This window comes from Dermacentor albipictus, chromosome 10 (genome assembly GCF_038994185.2).
Source record: "Dermacentor albipictus isolate Rhodes 1998 colony chromosome 10, USDA_Dalb.pri_finalv2, whole genome shotgun sequence".
Classification (NCBI taxonomy): Eukaryota; Metazoa; Arthropoda; class Arachnida; order Ixodida; family Ixodidae; genus Dermacentor; species Dermacentor albipictus.
The window spans coordinates 50,888,213-50,899,982 of NC_091830.1; the positions used below are offsets into that span (position 1 = coordinate 50,888,213).

General features: G+C 45.0%; 1 protein-coding gene across 1 annotated transcript in view; it reads left to right on the top strand.

Annotated features, from left to right (window-relative positions):
• Positions 1–2,675, top strand: part of LOC139050436 (uncharacterized) — a 48,877-nt gene extending 46,202 nt beyond the window's left edge. The window contains exon 3 of the mRNA XM_070526810.1: positions 439–2,675. Coding sequence (XP_070382911.1) covers positions 439–688 — 250 coding nt within the window. The 3' untranslated portion in view covers positions 689–2,675. The remainder of the gene's footprint in view (positions 1–438) is intronic.
• The last annotated feature ends 9,095 nt before the right edge of the window (positions 2,676–11,770 follow it).

Here is an 11,770-nt window from a genome sequence, read left to right on the forward strand (position 1 = left end):
AAAGCAGGCTTAATAGGCCTATTATACTTCAATCCTTTACTATCTACCTTCTTATATATTACTATAATGTTGGCAGTCTTCCAACTGTATTGTGGACTTGAAATTATGAGGCATTGCGTATAAAAGGTGTCACGTTTTGTTGTTTCCTTATTGAGACTTTTGTGAATAGGGAAAGCTTACCTACCTATTGGCTTAATGCCTTACCTGCCACTTCATTTGCTTCGTGTGATAGAAGTGCAGTTGCGGTTTCATTAACTAACTGCTCCTTATTTTTATCTTCCTGTTCTAAGTCTGCCTATTTGTTGGTTAGTACCAGCCGCAATTCATCTGCTTTTACGCGGAGTGCGTCTAATTTGACCCGGTGCGTAAAGTCAAGGAGACCCGGCGAGTTCCTTTGATATTTTTTTTTCTCTACACCTTGCGCTTGTCTAAACGCAGTTCCATGGACCAGCTGGAGCGATGCTTGCACCAGGCGAGCGCCGAGGCCGGCTGCAAAGAAGAGGTGTCGGTGCTGGTGCATACCCTCACTCAGACAGCCAGGGATCTGCTGGGAGACGTCTACAATACGCACTGCCAGTCTGACTGCAACGGAACCACCAGGGCCATTTCGGCATCGTGGATTAATACCCTCTTCTTGGCCGGCTGTTCTCTGCTCTTGCTTCGCAAAGGCGTGGCCGAGACATCCTGATTACTTCTGATCCCGTCGCAGGAGTGGTGAAAGGCGAGGACAGCTCAAAACCAAAGTCTAGCAGATGATTGCGCGGTGAGCGTGGCGGCAAGGTTTTACAAAAAAAGAAAAGAAAAAAAGCCTGTAGAATTGACAGCCTGTCGAAAGTTTGGGCTGATCTAGCTGTGGCGTTAATGGAAAAGCTATGAACAGACAAAGAAAGAAAACCGCTCGACGCCCGTCATCTGCAAAAAAGGCGATGGAACGCAATGCGGCTGTCAACTCAGATGCTGTGATTTCCATCACGAGGCCGAAGAGTTGTACAGATGAGAACAAAACGCAAAATCACCTCAGGCTGGCGTACTTGTACGTGTCCAAGGTTACACGTCATGTTAGTGATAGAATTAAAAAGAAACCTAACCAGAAACCGTGCATCAGATATATTAGTGCGGTATCACGTACGTGCCTTGTATTTCCCTGGAAAATTCCCCTCCACTCGATGCACTCTAAATGTGTACCTTATCACAAAATATTCCTAGATTTTAAAGGTTTTACAACTGCGTTTTTAACGGCAATGTCTCTTTAAGCAATATTTCAGCATACTTACGTCGTACGGGCCTTTAGCTGCGTCTGACCTTTCAGGTGAATCGCAGAAATAAAGTGTGGCACAAGTGCAACCACGCTGTCCAAACATGCGTCAAAACATTGCCTTTCGTTTATCGCAGCGAGGAATGGCTCATGCTTCAACCGCTTCTGCGCCGGGGCCCTTGCCCTAACACTGACATGTTCGTGCAATGCAACATATCTTCATCCCAAACGACTCAGCAAGGTGCTGTACATCGATCGACGGCGTTTGCCTCATACATACCATGTTCCACCCTATGCTTGAGTTGCACGTAGCACATCGTTCCTGGTGGCGTTACCGTGGTCATTAAAACTTACCCCTATATTCAAACAACAAATGTTCCTTTACGCATCCCCATTGAGGCTCTACTCAACGGCATCGCGGTTCTTTTACGCAGCCTCGAAGCATCTGCGTCTGAATGTGTCGCTGTAAAGGTCTCATGCTTCATCCGCAAAATCGCAACTAAGTGTGCATGACAACTTCATGATTGTTGTACAGCTCAGCTAAAAGTGAGGGCACAGGAACAGGCACGAAAATACGCAACGCACCGCTCACTATCGTAATCAGGAGGTCGAACCAGGAGGCAGCTGTCTACCTCCTTATTACCCAACGCATTGATAGCGCCTGCGCCATGTATGTGCACACGGGTTTCTTTCACTAAGTGGAGTAGCTGTAGCCGTGTTATTTCTTTTCATGTGCCTGGTTGGCTTAAGAAAATGTAAACAATGTGGGCCTCACCTGTTGTTTCCGCAACCTGCGCCTTCAGTTTCTCTCGAGGCACAATGGAAGCAAACACCCTGCACTCCTTGCTACAGAACATTTAGAAAACATGGCAGACATCCACTGTGAAGACGTTTCAGTCAGCCGTCTCTGTCACAACAACACGCGGTAAAAGATTGGTGGGCGTGTCATTCACACTGTGGCAATGAACCGTTTTCAATGTCAAGAGTGGGCGTTCTGAAGACACGCCGCGCTGCTTCATTAATAGCGAGGCCGCCGGCGATTGCTCAGTGAAGTGAATGGCGATCACACGACCCACTGACGCCCTAGCCTCACCAGAATTTTCGGTTTATCTCTGCTTCTCGTTTATTTATTTTTTTGCCAGACTAACCTGTTTGCTTTGGAAAGACGGCCAGTGTGTCTGTGTGTATATAGCTGTCATGAAAGTGGGATGCCTTGTGACGTAGAAACCAGGGGCGCACCAAGGACGGTGATAATTTCGAAACTTAATGTCGACATAAAAATGAGCCCATTATTTTTGGCAGGGTATTTCAATGCGCCCCTGGTTGCTACGAAGCTCGTTGGGTGAAGTTTCATCTCAAATGAATATTTTTTTTACATTATTCAACAAATACTGTATCCGTATTTAATAAAGTCTTTTAAACGAAATGTGATGTCGTCAATCCAGTTGCTATAGCGATGTTTCGTCTTCTTGTTTTGCAATATAAATCGTGCCGAATCATGGTCATTGGAATACTTGGACAATCTTTCTATAATGCTTCTGAACAAGAGACTCGAAGGTAAGCTGCTATCATGTCATTTACTGCTGCTATGGTCAAATTGTTTATGCTTTACTTGGTTACCCATTGATACTGAAATTCCCCTTGTTTGGGGGTTTACATGAGGGGTGGGTTGTTACATTTGTGCGAAGTCTTCCATGAATGACTTCAAGTGGCTGGGATTGGAGTGGTGCGCAGCGTTGGTTGGCAGATTATGCCAGTCGTTCGCTGCTCGAATGAAAAATGAGTTGAGATGCGCAATAGTTCGCGTAGGTGGTGACTATACAGCTTTAGAATTACTGTTGCGGAGCGAAAGGCGATGCGCAGGTGAGATAATCGAGCGTGCAAGAAACGAGTGATAAAATTAATGGTAGAGGGACAGGTGCGCTACTTTCCTGCGTCACTCAAGACTGGAAATAGCTTTGGTTTAGTTCAGTAATGCTAAAATAGTGAGAATAATCTGAGAAAACAAATGTAATAGCGCGGTTTTGGGTGGTCTCGACAGGTTTTTGTAGGCTGATCTTATGCGGGTCCCAAACGGCGTATGCGTACTCCAGCTTGGGACGAACAAACGTTTGGTACGTTAGCAGTTTTACGTGAGAAAGGGGTAAACTTAAGGTTACGGCGGACATAGCCAAGGACACGGTGAGCTACGTATGTTATACTTGCTATATGATGCGACCAGCTGAGATCATGAGTCCTTGCGACACCCAGGTACTTATACGATGACAATGAAAATAATTTAGAGCTAAAAATCACGTACCAATGTGCTTCGTAGGAAACTTGGCGTAGGAAGGAGATGTGCTAACTTTTCCTGACACTTAAAGACAATAACCAAGTTATACGCCAGTAGTTTCCAACAGTTAGTAAATGGTTTTGAAGGGAAATGTTATCATAGAAGCTATGGATAGGAGGGTAAAGGGCATAATCACCTGCGAAAAGGCGAATACAGGAGGAGATGTTAGCAAAGGAGGTCATTGATGAAAATTATCCGAGGACGGCGCCTTGAGGAACACCGGATATAGCAGGTGCTAAGGAAGAAGTATGTCAATTAGTACAGACAAACTGCTTCCTGTTTGTGAGGAAGTCACACAGCCAGCCAATGACAAACGTGTTAATATTTAGATGCGAGTACTTAAGGGTAGCCGCTTCTGTGGCACCTTGTCAAATGCTTTCTGGAAGTCCAGGGAAGGGCGTCTATGGGAATATTCCGATCAGTGCTTAAGCTGATGTCATGAATAAATAATGCAAGCTGGATATCACAGGATAAACCTTCTTGAAAGCCGTACTGCTGTGGGTGAAAGAAGCCAACAGAGATTAGAAACTTGGTTATATGTGAAGAAATGACGTGTTCCATTAAGGTTTGAGGGTATAATCGTTAATGAAATCTGTCGATAGCTGCTACGTGGTCACGTAGTACCTTTCTTTGAAAGTGGTATAATCTTTCCCACCTTCCAGTCCTGTGGCACTGCTCATAATGACAGTTACTGTTGGAAAACATGAGACAGGAAGGCGCTTGTACTATGTTTGGTATTCTTCAACACCTCAGAGTTAATTCTTCCATCAATATTGTAGAAGATGACAACTTACGATTGTCAATATTATGTCAGGCATAGTAGGGCAATTCTGGACAATAGGACAGTTATCTTTGGGTTTGAGGGTGAATACAGAAGAAAAAGTCATTGAGTACATTCAGTACAACGACAGCTTTATGGTGGCCTGGTTTGATTGTTTTCCGGATTTGCTTTGAATCTTCAACATTGAAGGTAATGTCGTAGAATGGAATAATTGCTTAGCTGCCGCTGCAAAGCGCTGAAACCTTTTTTCTGCCACGCTGTTTCATGCCAAGCGCATGCGTTGTTTGAATTCTTGGCAGCTCGAAAATGCCTCTTCTTTTCTTGTTCAGACTTTTTGTTTTTATTGAACCAAGGGGATTATATGCGCTGTGCAACATAAATGGTTGGTATGTATTAATTAATTAGGACACGCAGTTTGTTTTTAAACAATAGCCAGTTTGTTTCAACTGATCTACCCAGAAACTCAACTAGGAACCAAGTGCAGAACTGAGCTAAGGCGCCATTCATGTTGTCATATCTTATCGTAAAATGTTAAATTCCTTTCTTCTTTAAGGTGTAAAAGCTTGGAATGAATGGAACCGTAGACTATTATGCGATCACTCAACACAGGTGAAATTGTTAGTGACGAGCATCATCAAGATATGACGTCAACAAAAGATCTAGTATGGGTGCGCCTTCATCAGTCTCTTTACTTCAAAGATTAGCAGTGTCGACCAAATGTGAGACACGTGTTACAAAATTCGCATTCTTCCTTATGCCTTGATTTAGATGATAGCAGATCAAGCCAGTTTGTGGAAAGAAGGTTAAAATTGCCGTATAAACTAATAGAAACGGCACCGGGAGTGGACGTTACAGAACAAAGTAATTCGTGTAACGAAACAACGAAGGAAGGTTCACCGTCAGGAGGGACATAGCATACACCGAATATAACCGGCGGATATGAAGATTTAGAAACAAGAAATAAGGCTTCGATTGGCGTAGCTATGTCTATTGATGAGCAGCTAAGACTACGGTGTGTAGCCATCGTAACGTCACCACCGCGCCTACCGTCTCAGTCCCAACGAAAAATACGAAAATCGGGCAAAATGCAGAACTATTCAGAATCAACAGACGAATTTAGCCATGTATCGCTAAGTGCAATTATTTTAGATGCAGTTGTTTCGACAAGGCATTGAAGTGAATCACGTTTCGGAAGAATGCTTCTGATGTTTGTGTAGAGAAATGGGAAAAGGTCACACGTGTTTCCGGAGGCATTGGCAGGTGACTCTATTGACTCTATTGTTGGAGTGATCAAATACGTAGCTCCAGTTATCTATAATCATGCTTGTCGCGACGAACCTTAAAAGCTTTCCCTGGGGATTTGCCATATTCTGCAAGATTGTTACGGGCAATACGGGTGTTGCCAGAGTAATCTTCAGATATTCTGAAACCTGATCATCTTCGTTTTTTTTTTCAATTGAAAAAAGTACGTTGTGCTGCTTTGAAGTTGGCGAGCACCACAATAATTGTTCTGTTTTTACTTCGTTCGAACTTTCCGAGCTGGTGGTAGCGCTCTATGTCTTTTGACTGGATATCAACATTAAAGGGACACTAAAGGCAAATACTAAGTCAAGCTGAAGTGATAGAATAGTGCTCGAGAATCTCTAAAGCGTCAATATCATCGCGAACAAAGCCTTAATAATCAAGAAATTTAAGCAAATGCATGACATGGTTAGAGACTCCCCCAGGACATTCAAGCACTTGCCCGATGACGAAAGCACTCCTCATTTAAGCTATGTCACTAGTGCTCAACTACCCGTTACAAAAAACATCCTTGTGTTGTACTATAAGACGAACAATGCTACTTGATATGTTCTATTTCATTTTTAGAAAAAAAAGGAACTCATTAAAACTACCGTTAACAATGACGTGGGCTGTCAAACGGTTTCGTTTGCCCAGGCTTTCGCGTTTCAGTGCGTTCCTGATCACGTAGTGCTGCGCTGTTTTGCTGGCTCGCGAAACTCGCACAAACTGCAAGTAGCAAAGAATTCGACTTCCATGTGATGTCGCGGGATGCCCGGACGGTCCACGCCACTTGACCATAAAGCAGCTGCAGCGGCGAATCCACCGCTCTGTCTTGACTCGGTACTGCCGTCTGCTGGGCGCCGTTTTACTCACTGACAGCAGGCAGCAAAGGCTGGTGATGGCGTACGACACGTCACCACTCCCCCGTTCGAGCGGCGGGAGATCTGAATTTAGAAAAAGGCATGCAGACCCTTCAGATGAAATTTTCTCGTAAATTAAATCTTTTCTTTGCATGAAACAAGCGTTGCGAGGTTTCTGGGATGGTATTTAAACAGTCCACGTCGACTTAGTATTTGCCTTTAGTGTCCCTATAAGGTTTGAATGTCCCTGCCGCGTAATCAGACTTTCAAATTCATCCCACGTTTCATGCTCGGAATCTCACAACCCCCCAAAAAATAAAAAGTTCATACCACGTTCCCTTCGATCGGTCTCGCTATTTGCGTTGCGCTAATTTCATGTTGTCTTGTCGAATGATCAGCACCTAGCAAAAAAGTATGTTTGCTTAATGCAGGGATACTATGCAGGCATTTCACAAATGCAATATATTTTTCAATAAGATCAGTAACTTTCGTGTTTCTAACTCGATAATGGGTTTCAGCATATTTCACAGGCATTATTGAGTCATGAGCACTAGCTTACTGATATCATTGAAGAGCCTATACTCAGATTCGAAAAGCGCGAAACCTGTGGCACCGTAACTTCGACAGTTGCAGGTCCAACGCAGTGTTGGAGTCCAAATGACGCCAAGCTTGTGTGAGTTAGCGATACAGAAGTAGTAGCGGTTGACACGGTCACAGCCTTGTGAATGGTAGATGTCAACTCTCTCTGTCACCAGGACCGAGAAGATGGGCGATGTTTGTCGATCGAAGAATGGTAACTAGAGATGTATGCACATAGAAGTACGACATACGTGTTCATATCTTTTTTTTAGTTTTCCGCAATGAAATATGGCTTGTTGCAGACAGCATAATTCTTCACCTGGTGCTGGATTATGCGAAGAAGCTGACGCTACTAGCACGAGAAATCGAAATACATGCAGGTATTCAATTAATTACCGCAAATTCATTGATAAACTTCACAATGAAGTGTTTTATTCCGCATCTTGCAATTTACGAATCGTAGCCGGTAAGTTAAAGGGAAGCTGAAGAGTCTGTCGAATTCAATAAGACGCTCATCTACGGATGCGGGAACCTTATAAACCATGTAGGTAAAATTTTGGTCTTTTTTTTCAATTAGGAGCGACGTAATCGTCGGTTTAAATTGCGCTGTCAGCTCCGCCCCCAGTTGAGTGAGCGAGCGGAGCGGAGACCGGAAACCGCGGTGTTGTGACGTCAACTCTAGTGTTTCGTTCCTTCGCAGCGTCCGCGACCGTGCCTGACCGCGCTTGTTTCTGCGTGCGTGCCATCGTAATCTGCTTCGATCGACCCTGCATTCCTTTGTTGGTGCGTCTGCGTGTATGTAGAGTGGTAGTCAACGTGAGTGGTAGTCAATAGATGAAGGTCACTACACGTACTGCATGAACCGGGAAGCTTTTCACGCGTTTGAACCGTCTTTGTAGGTTGCCGACAGCTTTGGACAGCGCACAAATGCCAACGATCGCATCCACGCTTACGTTCCACGAGGAGGCATGCAGGAACACAACACTACCGTTGTTTGGCCGGAAACGAGCTCACTAGATCGGCGAAAGATCGCCGAGATCACTAGATCGCTTTGCAAAAAACATACTCACCAAAGAGCATTTCCAACACGAGGAGATCCCAAGACTTTGCTTTCGTTCGCGTCGAAAGCACTGCTCGCCCCAGCATCGTTTGCTTCTTCGAGAGGCCGGCTCTTCGCAATCGGCTCGTACATGTAGGGAGTAACACCGAACTCCTCAGAAAAACGCAGTCTCTCTAAATTTTCCATTACCGTCTCAGAAAAACAGCACCAAACTACCTGGCACCGCGCTTCATGTGCAGCCGCGGCGGTCGGTTACTAGAGTTGACGTCACTAGGCCCACTGACCAATCACCGGCGGAAACGAGACGCGCGAGCTGGGCGTGTCCGCTGCTGCACTTTTCGTCGAAATAAAATATCTTTGCGCTTTCTTTCGCTCAATTTCGATACGATATTCGAATTCGGAGGGTTGAAAATCATTATGTACACATGTTCACTCATTTTTTCTGGAAAACCTTTCAGCTTTCCTTTGAGAAGACATATCTACTTGAAATGAATTTCCAGGATGACACCAGTTTCGATATATTATTTCCCAACGTGTGGGAAGAAATGCACGGGCGTTCCAGTTACTTTTGTGCTACAACGCTATAAAGGTCGTTTTGGTAAAAAAAGGAAGTGGGCACACAGTGCACTTTTACTACGAGTGATGGCGCATATGTCCAAACCGGTGTCATTCGGTAAATTCATTCAAGGTGGGTATGTCTTGCAAACTCACCGGCAGCAATTCATAAATTGCAATAGGTGTAAAATAAATAATAGGAAGTTAATTCGCGGATTTTTTTTAATTAACTTAATGTGAGTTTCAATTTTTATTGCAAATAATATCCACATTTCTGAATAATTCAGCTCAAGGACTGCAGTTATGTCACCTGCAACAGGCGACTTTAAATGCGTAAGCATTTATATGCCTACCAACGAGAAAATCCGTCGGTCCGTTCATCTCTCACGTAAGACGAATCGCTATAAAGCAATTAATATGCAAAATGAAATAAATTCGAAGGAAGGAACGTGACCGGTGGTGAATTTAGAACCTACAACCCCACGCACAGGAGTCTAATGTCTTACTAGTCACAAGGCTTAGCACCCTAGGTTGCAGAAGGTGAATATATCTGAACCACACCAATGTTTTGTACGGCAGTACAAAAAAAATGTCAAAGGAGAACAGTTTCTATGGAGGTTTTGTTGAAAGATTTGGTATTGGTGAAATAAAAGCCATCTCTAGGAGCGCGCGTACAGCCGACTTGTACCATATCGAAATTTCCCTTATTGCGAAAATTTAAAGCCAAGCCGATGCGTTTTATGTCAGGGCGCTTTGGTAGTCGCGGAATGCGCGTTCCCTTGGGGCATTCCTTCACCGATCGAAATGCCACCGATTCCCGAGGGCTTATGCGCTCTACTTGGCGTAACACAGACAGATAAGCAGCCATTGAGTTGATAAGGAGTGATGAGGGGTTGTATGGGTTTCGTTACGGTTGGTAATGGTTCGGCGCGGATGGATAAACTGCTAAAGAGCGATAAGGGATTACAATGGCCGGATTAATTAGGATAAGGTTAATAATCACCGATAAGAGTTGATCACGGTCGGATCAAGTTCGATAAGGTTGATAAGGACGATAAGAATTGATAAGAAAAGATAAGTGTTGATAAGGATCAAATCAATTGCGATGAAGTTGATACCAGCCGATAAGAGTTGATAAGGTTCGGATCGAGCCCGATAAGGTTGATAACAGCCAATAGAGATTCATAAGGGTTTATATTGGTCGGAAAAAATTTCATAGCATTGATAATGACACCGGGCTGCGTGGAGATTCTGGGGGACTGGCCAGGAATGCGCGCGTGCCCGATTTCACATACCCAGTTTCTCAAGTTTTATATTCGAGCACACACCCAGTGACGCTAGTTGTCCACAAGGCATGACGGTTGCTGTCAGCACTCGCCAATCGGAGGGAAGATGAAAAGACAGCTCCGCTATAATAACTGAAAGGTAAGAAGCACGCTAGGAAGAATTGTGTGCAGAAAGACAAGCGCAACTTCGCTAGAAAAAAATGACCAGCCCTTCCCCTACCGGAAAATGGGGGTAGGCGAAGCTTGTCCTACGTGCACGTAACCTTCATCACGGTTAAGTAACCCACAGGTAACGGTGCCAGATTGCTTCGTCCTCCCGCTCCCTCAAATTGGTACCTTCTTTTCGTTGCTGTCGGATTGCCTGTGCTTGGGCCGCTCTAACGGCTGGATCGGCGCGCCGACGTCGAGCCCTTTCACGGGTGAGTTCTCGCTGCCGCTCGTCGAAGGCTGCCTGTTCCTCGGGGGAACGCACAACGGGTGGCCGTCCCATTGGTTTAGGAGGCTGAACTGAACGGGAACGAAGCCCACGCAGCACGCGCGAAACCCTTTCCTGCCCTTTCCCTCCCCGGTGGAAGCGAAACGGCTCTGATTCGTTGCGCACGTGGCGTGAGCGCGCACTTATGCAGGTGGAGCCCTTGCTAATGACTCACGCTCCGGCGCCGGCACAGCTGTCAACTCATCAAACCGCCCTTTCCCGCAACTGTTCTGCTCTGGGAGCAACCGACTTATTTTTTGTGTGTGTGCGTCAGCACGACAACGCCACCGAAACTTGTAAGCCAATATCAAGCTTCGCTTGAAAAGACGCGGCAGTAGGACTCCAGATAAAAACTGCGTAGCTGCCTTCTAGTTCCGTTTAAGCTACAGGAGTGAAGTTTGCGATTGGTCATGTCAAGTAATGCACATATTTGTTGGAGTAACAGCATGAGTGCCAAAGGGAACACTGCACAGCCAAGTGCGGAAGATGTTTAGCTTGAGGTACGATATTAGAAAATTAAATGGCAAATAATATAGCATGCTGATGTAGAATAAGCCTAACCGGGGACCGCTGGAAGAACTCACACCGTTCATAACAGTATCCTTTCTTCTGATAGTGATCAGTAAGAAGTTAATGCGAAGGTAATGGGCAAATGTGTCCCTTCAACTCTTCAATTTAGCGCAGCCTCTCTAGATCAAGCAACACGTTTAGCTAATTTAACTAGCTTTACCAGCTTACGTGACAATTTCTGACGTCCCTTGTACACCAAAGGCCGCAGTAATATAGCTTAAGGATAGTTGTCGCATGTCTCTAATATCTGGGAACTTTGGTGTATACACAAGTGTTTTGTTTTCCTAAGTTTTCGAGGAGCAACACAGGGTTGAACACTACTACGTACCATCAACACAATTTAAAGTGCGAACATTAATGAAAAAGGATCACGACACCTGTTACGCGTAATTGCATCGGAGTACGACATGTAGTCACTCCGTAGCCGGCTGCTAATCGAGATGCCCGCAGTCTCAAGCATAGGTTTTGGAGTCTAAACTAGGCCATTGTTAGAGGCCCAGGCGAACCTGAAAACGAAACAATACGCTCTATGTGTGTTCAACTCGTTTGCGCTTGAACTTATGCTGATAGCACATGTAACCTGCTAAACACCTGATCACCTGCTGCTCTATCTGCGATTAACAGCGGGATGGATTCCTCCTGTGTGCCATCTTCATAGCAGAACGGCTGACTCTATCGCCAAGTTCGTTGCCCGACATGCAACAGTGGCTTGGAAGTCATACAACATTGGCGG